General features: G+C 64.1%; 1 protein-coding gene across 3 annotated transcripts; it reads left to right on the top strand.

Moving 5' to 3' along the window:
* Positions 1-210: 210 nt before the first annotated feature.
* Positions 211-15917, top strand: CPLX2 (complexin 2). 3 transcript variants are annotated; one of them, XM_054642576.2, is made up of 5 exons: positions 211-364; positions 4735-4831; positions 13559-13666; positions 14142-14317; positions 14489-15917. In XM_054642576.2, exons 3-5 carry the CDS (start codon positions 13636-13638, stop codon positions 14684-14686), a joined length of 405 nt encoding a protein of 134 aa, XP_054498551.1. In that variant the 5' UTR covers positions 211-364; positions 4735-4831; positions 13559-13635; the 3' UTR covers positions 14687-15917. The 3 variants fall into 3 exon arrangements, with proteins under 3 accessions (XP_054498551.1, XP_077042371.1, XP_077042370.1); XM_077186256.1 differs by lacking the exon at positions 4735-4831 and having other exon boundaries at positions 226-364; XM_077186255.1 differs by lacking the exons at positions 211-364; positions 4735-4831 and adding an exon at positions 11180-11313.
* Positions 15918-16750: the final 833 nt, after the last annotated feature.

Raw genomic sequence — 16750 nt, 5'->3', positions numbered from 1 at the left:
CGATACTGGGAGGGACGCTTCGTACCGGGGGTGATGCGGGGTGAGGGGGGCACAGCCGGGTTTCAGGGCCGGATGGTCGAATAGCGGGGTGAAGCCATCTCGGTACCGGAGGAGCAATTACCGGGTACCGGAGGGAACCCGCCCGGTATCGGGGCGGAAGGCCGGGCCGGGGGCTGCCGCCCGGGGCGCGGGGCGGTCCGGAGGCGGGCACGGAGGCGGCCCCGCCCGGGAGGCCGTGCGGCGGAGGGGGAGCCAGCACCGGGCCCCCCCTGTACCGCTACGGCTCCCGCCTCCCTTCCGGCGGCGGCTCCTTCTCCGCGCCGGGGGCGGACGGGGCGCACCGGAGCCGCGCCGAGCCAGCCAGGTGGGTGCGGGACCGGGCCGGGCCGGGCCGGGCCGTGCCGTGCCGCAGAGCCCGGGGGGGCCGGGCACGGGCGCGGGGATCGGCCCGCCGAGCCTCCCGGGGCCGCCGGCTTATATAACGGGGCGGCGGCCGCGGAGCGGCGGGATGCGGCATGCGGGGCGGGATGCGGGGAGGATGCAGGTGGTGCGGGATGCGGGGAGGATGCAGGTGGCGCGGGATGCGGGGTGCGGGAGCCATGCAGAGCTGAGCGGCGCCCCCCGGCTGCCCACCCGCAGCTCTGGGGAGGGGGGACACGCCGGTGTGCAGGGGATGGCAGGAGAAGGGCTGTCACCCCCGCACCGGGCTTTGGATACCCCTCCGTGCCCGGCCATCCCCTGCGGGGGCTCCGCAGAGCGGGGCTGAGGACAGGGAGAGGATGAGACCTGATCCCGCCGTCACCCCCTGTCCGCTGCTCCGTGCACCTTTCTGCCGTGGAGATCTCGGTACCTGCCGGGCTCTTCCTGTGCCTCCCCATCAGGGGCTCCCTCCTCCACCCTGCTCTCCATCCACGGCTCGGTCCAGCCACTCGTGGAGCATTCCAGCCTCACCGTTCCCAGTCCCCTGAGATTCAACCCCGTCCCCTCTGCCCTGTCCCCATAAGGCACCTCCCGAGCCCCACAGCCCAGCCCCTGTCCCCGCCGTGTCCCCAGCAGCCCGGTGCAGCACAGGGGCAGGTGGCCGCTGTCATCCAGGCCTTGGCACACGCGGTGGCAGTGCCACCCGCATGGCACCAGCGTGACCGGGCAGCCGCTGCCCGGGGCTGGCAGTGCAGTGAGTCAGAGCACAGAGGCAGGGCTGGCACCGTCGCTCAGAACAGGGCTCAGGGCTTCTCCCTGCAACCTGCCAGGCTCCGTGCTCAGGCGCCAGCAGCTGCTGGCCAGGGCTGCTGAAGGAACCGGGGTGATTCGAGTCAAGCTGAGGGGCTGGGTTTGGAAATCGAGGATGAGGAAGGATGGGCTGGACATTCAGAGAAATGTCCTCCCTGCCAAACCTGCCCTTGTGCCTCTGGGGCTGCAGCACCCTGAGGGTTGCCAGGACAGGCTCCAGCATGGAAACAAAGGAGCTCAGTCCCATCCAGTAGCACTGCTCATAGTGTCTGACCCTCAGCCTCCTGGGGAAACTGGAGATGGCTCAGCTGAGACAAACTGGCACAGAAAAATGTCTCAAAGTCTCACTTGGCTGTGGGCCGAGTGTCTGTTTCTTCGATTGCCTTGCTTGATGACATTAGTATTGAAATGACCCCGAGCAGACAGAGCTCAGGACACCTCACTGCCCTGGAGGGTGATTGTGGTTCACACCTGGGCTCTTCCCTGGGTTTCTGCAGAGGCTGCTGCCAGGCAAAGCCCACCAGGCCCATACCAGGAGCCAAGGGGAGCTGTGTTGAGTTGCCCAGCCTGGTTTCTGCTCTGGAGATGAGAAGTCCCTGTGGAAAACCCCTCTAGGGAAGAGGTGGTGATCACTGGCAGTGTGGCACATCTCCATTCCTACCCCTGAGCACCAGCTTGCCCCTGTGGCCTGGAGCTCTGGCGTGGCAGGAGAGCATGGTCACTGCAGCCCAGGCTGCATGGCACCGTGCCCAGGCCCTTGGGCATCACACACTTCCCCAGCAGCCAGGGCTGGACCCAGAGGATCTTCCCTGTGGCCAGAGGATCTCTGCTCTCACCCACAGCCTCTGTGCTCCTGGCCAGGCCTTCCCATTTGTTCTTATGCCAGCATCATCCTGGAGTTTAAATGCTCCCTCTCCCTCCCTGGTGTTTATTCTCTGGGTGTATTTATAGAGAGCAATCAGGCCTGCTCAGCCAGGGTAAACAAGCCGTGCTCCTGCTCCTGCTCCTGCTCTCGCCTGAGCGCCCTCAGCTCGTCCCAGGAGCTTTCCCCTCTGCCTCTCCTGCTCCCCCCGAGCCTTCCTGCCTGCAGAGACCCCGACCAGGGCCTTGTCCAGCTGTGGGCTCTGCAGGCTGTGCCTGACCAGCAGCCACTGCCCCCTTTGCTGTGTTGTTCTGCACCACCCTGCTCCTCCTGCACACAGCCAGAGCAGCGGGTCCATCCGTCCCTGGCTGGTGTCACCAGCCCCTCTGTGACACTCAGAAACATTGCTCATCTCAGTGAAATCCCAGAGCCCCACAGCGGTGTGACCCAGACCTGCCCCAGTCTGAGGGGAGAGCAATTGTGCCAGAGGAATTGAGATGTTTGTGGCTGAGGATCTTTGCCTTTTGAAGGCCAGGCAGGTCAGCTCAGGTACAGATCTCACCTGGGGAATGCCTCTGGGGGCTGCCCGCTGTGGCATGGCACCCTGAGTCCTCTGAACCCTCCTTCTCACCTGCTGCCCAGACTGGAAACTGGTGCCAGACCCAAGGCAGGCCCCAGGAGCATCTCCCTTAGGCAGGGGAAGTGCTTTGAGATGTGCCTGAGTTTCTCAGTGAGCTCCTCAGTGCTCACCCTCGTCCTTCCCCAGCCTCCCCTCCTCTCAGAGACTTGGACAAGCTCAAGCAGGGTGCTGAGAGCTGGATGTGCCAAAGCAGAGGAGCTGTGGACTCACTAATGTCTCATCTCGAACATTAAGTTTTCCCTGGATACTGTGTCTTGTGTCCAGACTGGATCAAAACATCCCTGCCAGCACCTGGGGGCACTGCTGTCCCTGGAGCTGGGGGTGTTCTGGCGCCATCACCCTGCTCTGCTGTTCCCTGTCCTCTGCTTTGGCTGTGCTCGGTGTCTGGCTGCCTGGACAGACAGACAGACAGGCTGAGCTAGTGCAGCTGTCCAGGTGAGATGCATCTTCACGGTACTGCCAGGCTCTGCCTATTGAAAAGGAGATAAAAAAACTCTTTGGTCTGGCTGACATAAAAAATGCCCTGCAGGGATTAGAGCAGCTCCTGCAGGGATTAGAGCAGCACCCCTCAGGACTCTCTGCATTCTCTCAGGTGCCTGGGCAGGGTGTTCCTGCTCTTCCCACCCTCTGGGGTTTCAGCAGACAAATATCTGCTGATATGCACCCCAGGCCATGGCAGCAGAGCCAAACTGCCTCTCCCAGCCCCGCTGTGTCCTTGGCACGGCGCTGTCTGGAAACCAGACGCCCCCAGGAGCACATCCCTGCAGCTCTCTGCAGCCGTCTCACCCTGCTCCAGAGCCTTCCCTCATCCCAAAGGAGGCAGTGGTTGTCCCCAGCAAAGGTCACCTTCACGCTGCTGCTGCTGAGCCCTTTGCAGGCTGAGCTCTCTGCACTGCATTTCCCAGGGCACCAGGGACCCTTCTGGGGTCTCCCACTGGGGACCCGTTGCCTCTTTCCACAGCCAACCTCCCCAAACCTGTTCCCAGGGGCTGTCAGTGCCTCCTGCTCCCGGGGCTGGGATGAGGCATCCCTGCTCTGTAAAGCTTTTCAAAATGCAGGCTCCATCCATCCATGGCAGCCCCTGCTCCTCCACAGCAGTCGGTGTTTGGTGTTTGCCTGGGTTTCCCCTGGCTCCCCTGGGTCGTAGATTTATCTCCAATTTGCCAAAGCCTCCCTCCTTCCCCAGGGTGGAGGAAAAGCCTTTGCTTGAAGTCAGGATGAATTTGTAACTTCCCCAGGAACCTGCTCCTCCAGTGCAGAGGAGAAATCATGCTTGTGGCACATGCTACAGTGACATGAGCCACACCACAGGGACAGCCCACCCCAGGAACTGCCTGGCACCCAGAACTGGCACCCAGGTCCCTGCACAGCCCCTGCCCATGCCAGCATCCCCCTGCATCTCCCCAAGCCTCACAGGGGGATTTCAAGGGCATTTGAGGAAGGGATGAGATCCCCAGACAGACGTTTCCTGAGGCCCAAAGCAGCATCAGGCTTCCTCCAGTTGCTGAGTCTGAGCAAAGACTTCTGTCTGGTGGCTTGTTTTAACTTGCCATTATGTTCTGCAAAGAAGAAATTCATCATGTGCAAGCTAAGGAAGGCAGAGTCAATGTGAAATTTTAAAACCTTTAAAGAGTTGAGAGCCCTCTAAATTTTTAATGAAGGCATCTGAACTGCCAGGTACCTGCAGAGATGGCCAGGAGCCCTCTGCCAGCAGCAGAGTGGGTGCCCCTGATCCAGGAGAGGATGAGCTGCCACCTCCTGCAGCCTGTCACCCTCTGCACGCCCTGCTGGGCTCCCACCTGCAGGGAGATGGTGGCTCTGGGCAGGTTGCTCCCATCCTTGGGGATGGGGATGCAGGGAGCACACAGACCCACCCAGGTGCAGGAGAGGGCAGCAAGCAGGGCTCTGTCTGTCCCCCATCAAGTGGTTCCCCTTTGTGTGTCCCCCCTGGTGCTGTGGCCCCTCCAAGGCCCTCATGCTGTTGCTGTTGGTGTCTCTGCAGGCCCTGCTCTCCCTGCGATGCCCAGCCACCCCCACGAGGTCCTTGTCCCCTGCATTAGGTGCTGAAGCAGCAGGCTCCTGGTGCTGCACACACCAAGGTAGGCAGCGCTGTGGCTCTTGGGGGGCTGGGGGGGCCATTTCACTCCCCGTGGTATGGGGGCACAGCAGAGTCATGGGATGGATGGGGAGGCTCAGAGGTACCACCTGGGGCTGCCTCAGTGGAGCCAGTCAGGTCACCCAGGATGGGGGGGACTCATCTTGGTGACACTTTGATGCAGGCAAGAGGCACCTGAAGCAGCTCAGGGCCAGGCAGAGGCCAGGGGAGTGAGGACCAGCTCAAGCTCTCAGCAGGTGCTGGGCATGGTCCCACCTGGAGACCATGGCAAGTGCTGGTGACTGTGGAGGTGGCACAGAGCCAGGGTTTTCTTTTTCTTTCTTCCTCTTTTTTTTTTTTTTTTTTTTCCATTTGAAAGCCCCCAGATGGGAAAGGTACGAGCCAAACCCCTCTGAAAGCAGCCAAGAATGAATTTTCTGGCCCAAGCCCCAGCAGCTCTTGGAGCAGCACGGTGCCTGTCCGGCGTCACGCCGCAGCAGAACCCCCCAGCACAGGCAGCTGGGGTGGGCAGCAAGCCCCACACCCAGCCCAGCCACTCCTCCCCACCTCCCCAGCCAGGGCAGTCAGGCTCATCCTGTTCCCACTGAGCTGCAGCTTGGCCCAAGCCCAGGCACCCAGATGTCCCCCCCAGGCTGCCATGGAGCCCCCACCATGCAGCCATCTGCTGCCAGCACGGTGCCCCTGATGTTGCCCCCCTTACCCAGCTCTGTTGCCCAGGCCATGGGGTATTCTGGGCTCCCAAATTCCCCCTCTCATGGGATATAATGAGCCCTTCATGCACAAAGGCAGGTGCTCTCCCAGAGCCAGGCTGGGAGTTTGGGTCAAGCATCTCTGCTCCTCACTCCACTCCCCAGCACTGCTGGTACAGAGAGGGGTTAAAGCACCCCTGTCCTCAGCTCAGGTGCCCCAAAGAGCTCACAGGATCTTTACAAAAGCAGTGCTCTATCAGCTTTGAAGCTGAACCTCAGGGGAGCAGTGCCAAGGGTCTCATTTTTTAGGATGTTTTGGCTGGAGAGGGGACAGGTGAGAGCTGCCATTGCTTTGCTGTGACCTGGCTGCCCAGCCTCGAGCCAGTCATGCCCTTGTCCTTCATGTCTTTTTCCTGCCAGTGAGATGAGGGTGTGTATAACACTTTGACGCTTTCTGTGGGGAGTGGGTGCCCAAATCCCATGCTGACACAGAGCCAGGAGATGGTCCCTGTGCATCCACTACCCACACAGTCCTGACCACCTCAGTCACTGCTGCCTGCACGGGCCCTGTCAGTGTGGCAAGGATGAAAATCCATGTGTGCACAGGGTGAGGGGCTGGGGAGGCAGCACAGGGGCTCAGGGGGGGTTTTGTCTGCTTCCCAAGCAGTGCCTGGCGTGCTGTGCCCAGCCCGGCTCCGCGCTGGCCCTGCAGAGCTGCGGGTGTGCGTGCCTGCCATAAATATTGATGGGGTGCACTCGGCGCCAGCGTGCCCTTGGAGAGGCCATGGGGGTGGAAATGCTGTCCCTGCTGCGTGGGCAGGGCAGCACAGCCTGGGTGAGAGCACCCAGGTGAACACAGTGGCTGTTCCAGGGAGGTGGGAACCGTCCTATATGGATGGGGGGTTGGAAGCGGGCAGGTGAGTAAGGCCAGGGGCCATAAGCCTGTTTGGGGAACTGGCCAGACCTGCAGTGAGCCTTAATGTGGCAGCTGAGTCTGCAGAGAGCCACCAGGGCCTGTCCCCAGCAGCCACACCAGGATAAACAGCGAGGGGCTGCAGTGCCTCTGTTTAACAATGCACAGCACAGAGGCACCGGACACACGCAGGGAGCGCAGGGATGAGGAGTCACCACTGCAGCACTCCAGTGGCAAAGTCCATCCCAGCAGGGTCCCCTGGCACTCCCAGGTCCATCCCAGCAGGGTCCCCTGGCACTCCCAGGTCCATCCCAGCAGGGTCCCCTGGCACTCCCAGGTCCATCCCAGCAGGGTCTCCCTGGCACTCCCAGGTCCATCCCAGCAGGGTCTCCCTGGCACCCACAGGTCCATCCTGGTGTGCCTCAGTGCTCACGTGGACTCCTTGGGGTTCTGGGTGGCTCTGAGACCGGGGCTGGGTGACCAGAGGGCACAGAGCAGTGGTGGCAAAGCCAAGGTGCTCGGTCACACCATGGCTGACATCCCAGCCACTCTGGAGTCTTCTTAGCTGGAGCCTGGAGCTGAGTCCCTGTCCCCTTGGGAGGTCCCGCTGGGAGATTCAGCCCCTGCAGCACTATGTGACACAGATGTGGGTGTAGATGGCAATTTTGGGGAGCTCTGGAGGGCTGAGCAGCACTGGGAGCACCCCTCTCTCTCTGGTACCCTTCGGGGACACTGCCATGCTGGGAACAGCTGGAATTACGGGCTCGGTCCTCTCCTCTCCCCATCCCTGGGTCAGCCGCAGCCTCCCCAGCCCGCAGGCACAGCTGGGATGAGCAGGTTCGTGATGGGGCCCCGCAGGGGTGAGCTCAGAGCCAGCGCCTGTGGATGGCCCCGGGCACAGCCCTGTGAGGAGCAGCCCCATGATCCAGCCCCATCTGCTGTGGCAGCTCCCTGCACCCACTGCTCCCCAAAGGACACTGCACCCCCCGAGAGGGGCAGGGAGGGGCTGGGGGTGCCCCTTGCGCCCCTCGTCCAGCCAGGAGAGAGACAGTGACAGGGCTGTGGCAGCAATGCAGATGGGCAGTAATGCAGAGGGTTGTGATGCAGGGGAAGCAGCAACAGCTGCAGTGTCGGCCCAGAGCCCCTCTGGCTGCAGGGGGGCGCAGGGAGGGCAGCAGGATCCCCCCCAAGCCAGCCAGCAAGGCCCAGAGCCAGGGAGAGCCCCAGGGCTTGGGGCTAGCAGAAGTTACCCCATAAGGGTGGGTTTTGCCCGTTTGCTCTGTCCCTCTCTGGTGAGCTCAGGGGGCCCTGCCACGGTGCTGCTGCCACAGCTGGAGCTCCATGGTGGAGTGGGGGTCAGGCTGTGGCGTGAGCCCACCTCCCTCCCCCAGCCCCAGGGCTCCTGGTGAGTGCTGAGCAAACAGAGACCACACTCACACCCTGTCCCTGACCCGGGTGTGATAAGGGCTGAGTGGGTGCTGGGGTCTGTGACTCCCTGCAGGGGCAGAGTGGCGGCCGCAGCATCCCCGGGGACTGGACGTGGGTGGCTCTGGGCACCGCAGAGTCTCTCGCCCTGAGCACAGCATGAGGGAGTGACGCCAGGTCCCCGCTGTCCCCAGCAGTCCGTGCTCAGCCGCTGAGCTGGAGGGGCTGTGTCCAGACTGACCCCACAGCACGGCTGGTGCCTGTCCTGTCCCTGTCCCTGTCCCTGTCCCTGCCGGGTGCCAGCCCCAAGGGACCAGAGCTGCTCTTCAGAGGCTGCAGCTGCTGCATGTTTCGCGCTGCCTCTTCCTCTTCTCCCCGCTGCTGTTTTTGTTTTGTTTAAGAGGCTGGGTTACGAATTTTAAACAGGCTCCTGAAAAACCCAATTACCTCCAGAAGACAACCTGATAAAAGCTGCCTAAGTGGCACTGTGGAAATCGCCTTGTGCAGCAGCTGAGGGAAAACCAACATAACAAAGCCTTTGGAAATGGAGTTAACCACTTTTAATCCCTCGGTGCAATGAGAAGGACCAATAATTATTTTCTGCAAAGATGTTGGGGGGCGGATAAGTGAAATAACTGCCCTGGGCTAATGGGTGACAGCAGGCTGGGCTGGCAGTGCTGCAGGGATGGCTGCTGTTATTCCCTCTGCCTGGGGGCTTTGAAAGGGCCCACAGCGGCTGTGACCTTGCAGGGTCCCCATCTGGCTGTCAGGAGACAATGGGGACAATGCCAGCAGGCAGGTGCCACTCAGGCGTTGCTGACAGCGAATGCTGTGGCCGATGTGGTGGCACCAGCCAGCCCCATTCCCTCCCTGGGTGCCAGCTTGGAGAGGAGCATGGAACTGCTGGGGCCCTGGCACCTGTGCTGACTCCACAGAGGCGTTTGCAGGGTTTGGTGGTGCTCAGAGCTTCCTCCCCATTTGGCTACAGTGCTGCTCCCCAGCCCCTCACACCTCTCCACATCCCTTCCCTTCCTGCCTCCCCCAGAGCTCCATGCAGGCACCCAGTAGGTGACACTGCCCAGGATGATGCCAAGGAACAGCTGGGCCTAAAGGAGTGCCCACACTGGGCACAAACCTCAGGAGCATCCCCCAAACACCAGCCAGAGCTGGCTCAGCTCTGGGACTGCGGGGGTCCCCTGGATCCATCTCTGTCCCACAGCAGGGGTGTGCAGGGCAGGAGGCAATGCCCAGGGCTGCTCTTCCCATGGGATCCTGGCCAGCAGGGCAGAGCAGGGTGCCCCCCAGCCCAGCAGCTGCGGTGGCACTGCTGGCACTGGCAGCTGGAGTGCTGGGGCGGGTGGCCTCAGCTCACACCAGCCTCGTGCTTCCCGCAGCAGCAGGGACGGGGGCTGCCTCACCCACCTCCCCCCGGGCACCCAAACCCACGTGGAGACAGTGCTCAGGGACAGTGCTTGGGGACAGAGATCGGGGACAGTGCTCGGGGACAGTGCTTGGGGACAGTGCTTGGGGACAGTGCTAGGGGACAGTGCTCGGGGACAGTGCTCCAGGCCACTGACTCCCAAGAAAGGCATTCTCGATTTAGCACTGGGCACTGGCACAAGGGATGTCCCTGCCAGTTTGGCCTCAGCTGATACTGGGAGCAGTCCTCTCTGGCACACTGGGATCTACTGGAGGAGGATGTGCTTAATGAGCCGAGGCATCTCCAAAGATTGAAAGACTCAAGGACCCATCCCAGGAACAAAAGGAGGCGTTTGTCAGGCGCTGAGAGACGGGCTCGTTAATTCCTCCTGGCTGTCACACTTATCTGTAATGAATTTGTGCTCCGCTGTATTATTTTTAATACAATAGGAGCGGTGCCGCCCGCCCACCGCCCGGCTGCCGGGAGCGCTGACGTCAACGCCCGGAGCAGGGCTGCCGCAGGACGGACGGACGGACGGACGGACAGACGGACGGGCCAAGCACAGGCCTGTCTTGCCGCCCACGTGCCCGTCCCACCAGCTGCCAGCAGGCAGAGCGGGGCTGGGCACCAGGGCAGGAGGGTTTTTTACCTTGGAGGTGGAAAAAGGAGTTGTTGGTCAGTGCCAGGCTGAGGGCTCGGGGCTGGTGGAGATGGGTTGTGCCAGGGGATGTTTTTGGGAGCAGTGAGAGCAGGTGAACAAGAGGGACAAGTCCCTGATGTGCTGTCCCTGTGCTGAGAGTTGTCCGTGGCAGCGGCCGTGCATTGAGGCAGGAGCTGGCAGCGGGTGTGCACGCACAGATCTGCTGGTGCATCTCTCTGGAGGGGGCACTTGCAAGCCAGTTTTGTCCTCCCTGGCTGTGAGATGTGCCCCCACTCCTGCCCCACATCCTGCATCTCCCCCAGCCTTCCCCCAGCAGCATCTCCACAGCCCACCCCAAGGGGCCTGCAGGGGCAGCTGCAGCCTGTCCCAGCTCCCTGCAGCCTCCCACGTTTAGGGGGGGACATCCCTGAAAGGACCCCCCGACCCTCTGCAGTGCCCTTCTGCAGGCTGCTAGTCCAGAGCCTCGCTGTCAAACACGGGCTATCCCAAAGCCCGGCTCCAAGTACCCGTAATGCGATTCGCACAGGGCTCGTCTCTAAGAACCCAGGGCTGGATTAATGAGGAGGCACCGGCTGCCACTCTGAGGAGCACACACCGTCCCTTGCATCGGGACAAGGGTGGGGAGCCCTGTCCCGCACTGCAGAGGATGAACACAGGAGGGGCTGCAGGAGCCCATCTGCCTTCGGGCAGCCGCAGGGGGGCCAGGCAGGGTGGTGCACCCCATTTCCTACCCAGGAACCCTTCACTGAAGGGGGTTCTGAGCTCCGTGGGCATCATATCCTCGATGCCGCCATAGACCCCCTCTGGCATCCCCTCTCTGAGCACCCCAAACCTGCCCTGGGAGCCCCGCGGGGGGAGCAGCACCAAAAATCCAAAGCTAGGGCCCCCGAGCGGCAGCTCTTGGCGGAAGGGAGAGTGATATGATTTATCAGGGACTTTAATTAAACTCCCGCAGCCGCCCCGCATCGCTGCAGAGGAGGCCGGGGAGCAGCATGCGGGTCTGGGGGTCGAGTGAGGGAGCCGGGGGTGCGGGACCGGGGGCACTTCGGGCTGATGAAAGCCTCGTTTCCCCGTTAATTGCCGCGGCGGTGAATCATTAACCCCGCGCCGGAGGCGCTGCCCTGCGGGCTGGTGCCCGAGGGGCCCGGTCCCCGTCCCGGTGAGCGGTGCGGGGCTCCCCGGGACGTTTCCCGGGAGGGGTCCCGCATCCCGCCGCCCCCGCGGGGGCCGGTCCGCGCGGTGGCGGGGGGTGTCGCTCCGGGCGGGCCCACGCGTGCCGCCGGGGGCGGGAGGGGGCCGGGCCGCGGCGGGGCGGGGCGGGGCGGAGCGGCGGCAGCGGCGAGCGGCGGCGGAGCCGGTGAGTGCCGGTGCTGAAGGGACAGCGCCGCCGCTGCGGCACCGGGCGGCCCCGGGCGGCGGGCGGGGCCCCGCGCCGCAGACCCCGGGATGGGCTGGGGGGGGAAGGGTCCCCGCGGCACCGCGTCCCCTGCGCGACCCTCGCCCCCCGCGCGGTTCCCGCCTTCCCCGTGTCCCCGCGTTCCCCCTCCTCCCCGGTGTCCCCTGCGCCCCCGGTGCGTGTTCCCCGACCCGGGTTCCCCCCTCGTCGTCCTTGTGCCTGCGCCCCACCTTGCCCCCGCTCCCCACGGCGCCGCGCCCCCCGCGTCCCGCACCCCGCTGCGGTCCCGGTGTCCCCCGCATGCCGGGTGTCCGCTACGTCCCGTGTCCCCGCTGTCCCCCGCCTTCCCGGCGCCCCCCCGTGTCTCCTGCGTCTCTGCAGCCCCTGTGGCCCCGGTATCCCGGTGCCTGCCGGTGTTCCCCCCGTTTGCTGTGTTCCCCCTGCGTCGCCCGTGCACCTCCCGATGTCCCCCACGTACCCCGCTATCCCTACGAGCCCCCCCCGCGACGCGACCCCAGTGCTCCGGTGCTCCCCGTGATCCTTGCACCTTGCCCACGGTCCCGGTGTCCCTGTGCTCTCCGGTGTTCCCCCATCCTCAGTGCCCCCCAAGCCCCCGCTGCAGTCCCAGGGCTCAGCACTGTACTGCCCGGAGGAGCCCCCCCAAATTGTCGCGGGGTGCCCCGGGGCTGGCAGCAGCAAACTTCCCGGGGTCACAGCTCGTGCAGCCCCTCCAGTCCCAGTGGGGTTCCGGGGAGCCGGGGTGGGGGTACCCGCTGGGCTGCAGCACCCACCGGGCACGTACACACACACACACACACACACGCACACACGCTGCAAACTGCACCCCCAGGCTCCGAGCACAGCCTGCAGCACCCCACTCACACGGGGCACGTGGGGGGCACGGGCACCCCCACACACACCCTCTGCCATAATCCCCCGCATGCACACACACACATACGGAGCACACAGGCAGCCTGCAACACCCCCACACGTACACACACGCGACACAGTCTGCAAATTTGCGTGCTCAGCCCCCCGTGCAGCCTGCAAACCCACGGACCTGCACACACAACCCCCCCAGACTCGCACTCACACAGCCTGCAGCACCCCCCGAGTGTGCAAACTCACGCACACCCGCAGCACAAACACCCAGCAGGCAGACACAGCCCGCAACCCTGCGTGCACACACATCCGCAGAGCCCGCAGACCCCAAAACTCGCGCACGCACGCGCTCCAAGCTTGCAAACAGGCTGCAAACCCGCTCATCACGGGGGCACACGCAACCTGCAGCCCCACAAACTTACCCACACACGTGTGTGCATGCACCCCCCATGCAAACACAGCCTGCAGGCACCCGCAAACACACCTCTTGAGCAAACACAGCCCGCACGCAGAGCTCACACGCAGCGTGCGCAGGCACAGCGCGCACCCGCTCCATCCTGCACGGGCAGTGCCCCTGCACGGTGTCACCCACCTGCACAGGCAGTGCCCCTGCATGGTGTCACCCACCTGCACAGGCAGTGCCCCTGCACGGTGTCACCCACCTGCTCTATCCTGCACAGGCTGTGCCCCTGGACGGTGTCACCCACCCACACAGGCACTGCCCCTGCACGGTGTCACCCACCTGCAGCACCCTCACAGATCACACACACAGTCACAGGCTGCTGCTGCCTGCAACCCCTGCAGCCCCCAGGCGCTGCCGCAAGGCGCCAACAGCCTCTTCCCCATCCCTCTGCAGAGCACTCGTGCTGCTGTAGACACACACAGGCACACACAGCACCCCAGGTCTGGCTGTGCCACACTGGCACCCCCACACAAGGTCTGTCACCCCCTCCTGCACAGCAGGGGCACGCGGTGCATGGTGGCATGGTGGGTCCCCATCCCACCAGCCCCCAAGCAGCACCCCAGGGTTCCTGGTGCCACACCAAGGGTACTGCTGAGGTGGAACATCTCTCTGGAATCCCTGCCTTGGTGCCTCCACAGGTCCTCAAGGCCAGAAGGGTGTAGGGAGGGGGCTGAGGGGAGCAGGCACAGGTCACTCTCTGCCTGCAGACCCCAGAACCTCCCTCTGCCCATCCTGGAAGGCATTTGGGCTGAGAATGCAGAGGGTGCAAAGCACCGCCCCAGAGATCATTCCATCCCTCAGCCTGGGCAGCAGGGAACCTCAGCATGGTGTCCCCAACCTTGTCCTTCTCTCCCTGCACAGGTGGCCCAGGTCAGCAAGCCCGGAGAGCGGTGGATGAGCGCTGGGCACTGGCCTAGCCACACGCACACACCGGCACCATGGACTTCGTCATGAAGCAAGCGCTGGGTGGTGAGTGGGAGCTGTTTCCCCTCAAGGGTCCCCACTTCGGGAGCAATGCTGACCCAGCACCCCAGTAGTGCAGTGGGAGGGACACGGCAAGGGGACAGAGTCACACAGAGAGTCACCAGCAGTGGGGGAGCTGCTGCTGAAGCCCTCCAGGTTTCCCATCCCCAGTGCCGTCAGCGGCTGGCTGGGGAATCCTGGCTCTTTTGCTGTAAAGTGGGATTCCCCAGCAGGTCCCATGGGTGCTGAAGAAGGAGCTGCTGGCATCTCCCCCAGCTGACACTGAACTAGGGCAGAACAGCCAGCTCGTGATACTCCCCATCCCCACAGCCTCCCAAGCCTGTGTACAGCCCACTTCAGCACAGGTGGCCCTGGGGATGTCCGGGTCCTCCTTGCCAGGGACCTCCTTGCCCTCCCTGCTGCTGCAGGGGCTTTGGGAGCAGCACCCTTGGGGACCAACCAAGGGTCTTGTTATGCACAGGGGCCACCAAGGACATGGGGAAGATGCTGGGGGGTGAGGAGGAGAAGGATCCCGACGCGCAGAAGAAGGAGGAGGAGAGGCAGGAAGCCCTGCGCCAGCAGGAGGAGGAGCGGAAAGCCAAGCACGCCCGCATGGAAGCGGAGCGGGAGAAAGTCCGGCAGCAGATCCGTGACAAGGTGGGCACACACCTCCCCTGGGCCCGCCCCTGCCTGTGGCAGCCGGGCTGGGGCTGGGACAGGGAGCCGGCATGGCCGGGAGGAGGGTGGCCCAAGCCGGTGGCGATGGGCACGGGGCACAGCGCAGGCAGTGCCCACTGCCTGCCCTGCTGAGAGCCTGTGTCCTCTCAGTACGGGCTGAAGAAGAAGGAGGAGAAGGAAGCAGAGGAGAAAGCTGCTCTGGAGCAGCCGTGTGAGGGCAGCCTGACACGCCCCAAGAAGGCGATCCCGGCAGGCTGTGGGGACGAGGAAGAGGAGGAGGAGGAGAGCATCCTGGACACCGTCCTCAAGTACCTGCCCGGCCCACTGCAGGATATGTTCAAGAAGTAACAGCACCGTCAACCCTGCCATAGGGTGCTGGGGCACGGGCGCCCTCTCTCCTACAACTCCTCCATCAGTTCCCTTGGCCCCGGAGAGGGGGTCCCCACACCCCCTCCCATCCCCTCCTGCCCTGTCCCCCAACCAGACCAAAAGCCCGCCCCGTCCCGTCCAGGCAGGGCCCCCCCACCACGCCAAAGGGGAGCAGCCCTGGCCGGACAGGGCGAACCGGGACCAAATGCACTGATGTAACCTCGCGGCAGGCTAGGGGCACCCAGGCCCTACCGGCCCCCCGGGGTGGCTCCTCGTGCCCCCTGCCCTGCCCCTTCTCTTCTCCCAGGGGACCCCAGTAGGCCTCTGCTCGCCTGCCCCCGTCCCCAACACTGCCATCCCCCTGCCCCCTCCCGCCCTGGGCCAAGCCCAAAGCACAAAGCCAGGCGCCCTGCCCGCAGCTCCCCCATCCCCGGTCGTCGGGCACGGGGGTCCCCCGGGGCTGCCCGGTGTGCTCCTACATCGGGGGGTTGGAGGGGACCCCCCTCCCCGCATCTCTGGCCCCATAGTTAAAGCCATATCAGTTAGACTGCAATACTTCAGCACCGGGAGCAGCGGGCGCCGCGCTCCGCCAACCGTGTACAAAGGCACGCGCGGGGCAGGGGCCCCCCTGCCCCGTCCCCCGTCCCCGCCGCTCGCTCGTCCGTGTCTTGGCCCCGCTGGCCCCCGTCCTCGCATTAGTGTCTCTGTGCCAGGGTGCGCCCCGTCGCTCCATGCGTCCTCGTGTCCGCTGCTCTGACTCCCGCCCCCGCGTCCCCACTGTCCCCGGGGGCCGCCCGCGGCGCCCCTCGCCGTGCTGCGGGACCCCCGCTCTGTCCCCTGCAATAAAGCCAGCGCGGGGCCGAGGGCTGCCGGGCCAGTCCCGGGCTGGGGGTACCCGGCTGCCCTCACCTGACGCTGGACACATGGGTCCCCGGGCCTGGGAAGGGATGCCTGGGCAAGCGCCCCGGGATGTCCCAGGAGCCCCTGCTTGCACCCCAGCGCGGGGAGGCAGGGGCACACCCTCATCCCGGCCCGACTCTTTTGCCACACCGTGCTCCCCGTCCCTGTGCTTCCTCAGCCACGGCCCCCAGCCGCTCACCAGGGCCCTCCCGGGAGGTGGCGGGCAGCTCGGGGCCCCACAGACATGCTGTGACCATCCTGCTCGAACTAGTCTTTGACGATCTAATAAAATAAAGGGATTTGTACATTGCTCCGGCCTCTTCTCATCCGTTGCTTTCCTGGGTCCCCATGTCAGCTCCGTCACCCCACCAACCTCAGGGCTGAAATCTGGCAGCTCATCATGCATGGGCTGGCCCCCAGCCAGGCCTCTACAGGTGCAGGAAGCAGCCACATCTGGCTCCCAGAGTCCTGCTCATTCCTGCTGCCTTCCTACTCCACAGGCATCTGTCCTCTCTGGGGTTGGGGACAAGAAAAAAGGGATGTGCCACGGACACGGCATGAGGGTTTCTCCCCCTTCCCCTTGACTCCAGGACTTCCCTCACTGAATGACTGTGGATACCCAGGGGTCCAGGGGCTGTTTCTGATGGGTTACAGAATTCCACCACTCCAAGAGAGGAGCCTGAGGCTGTGGGCATGGTGCACCTCATGTCCCCACACCGAGGCAGCGGCCCTGGCAGTGCCCACGCTTGGCACAGTTCAGGTTTCAGCCTGGTGCCAGCCTCAGCTCTGACTGATGTGCCATCATTTACCAGCAAAGAGCTCAGCTGTTACCCAGGCGGCATCAGCAGAGCAGTCACCCAGAAAAGCTTCTGTCAGAAGGAAATATGAGGGTAGAGAAAGGCAGAGATCTTGCAGGCAAGGTCTCCACTGCAGGCAGGCTGTGCCCTGTGACCCGGCACGACGCTGCAGGCAGGCAGAAATCCCCAGAGCCCTCCCTGGGCAGTGGGCACAGGGCAGGGGAAGGAAGGGCTGTGCCCGGGGCTGGCGGCCGTGGCACGGAACCTGCAGCGTCCTCCATGTCCCGATCTGAGCAGTGTCCCCGCTGTCACCTGTCCCCACCGTGGGGACGCAGCGCCCCCTGGT

The sequence above is a fragment of the Agelaius phoeniceus genome, chromosome 15, assembly GCF_051311805.1.
Source record: "Agelaius phoeniceus isolate bAgePho1 chromosome 15, bAgePho1.hap1, whole genome shotgun sequence".
NCBI classification, from domain to species: Eukaryota; Metazoa; Chordata; class Aves; order Passeriformes; family Icteridae; genus Agelaius; species Agelaius phoeniceus.
This window is presented reverse-complemented; position numbering and strand designations above follow the sequence as displayed.

Excerpts from the sequence above, each read along its gene's own strand:
- CPLX2 (XM_054642576.2), top strand. The coding sequence starts at position 13,636 with ATGGACTTCGTCATGAAGCAAGCGCTGGGTG. Across the intron at positions 13,667-14,141 it reads CATGAAGCAAGCGCTGGGTG|GGGCCACCAAGGACATGGGG; the intron begins GTGAGTGGGAGC and ends TGTTATGCACAG. Across the intron at positions 14,318-14,488 it reads GGCAGCAGATCCGTGACAAG|TACGGGCTGAAGAAGAAGGA; the intron begins GTGGGCACACAC and ends GTGTCCTCTCAG.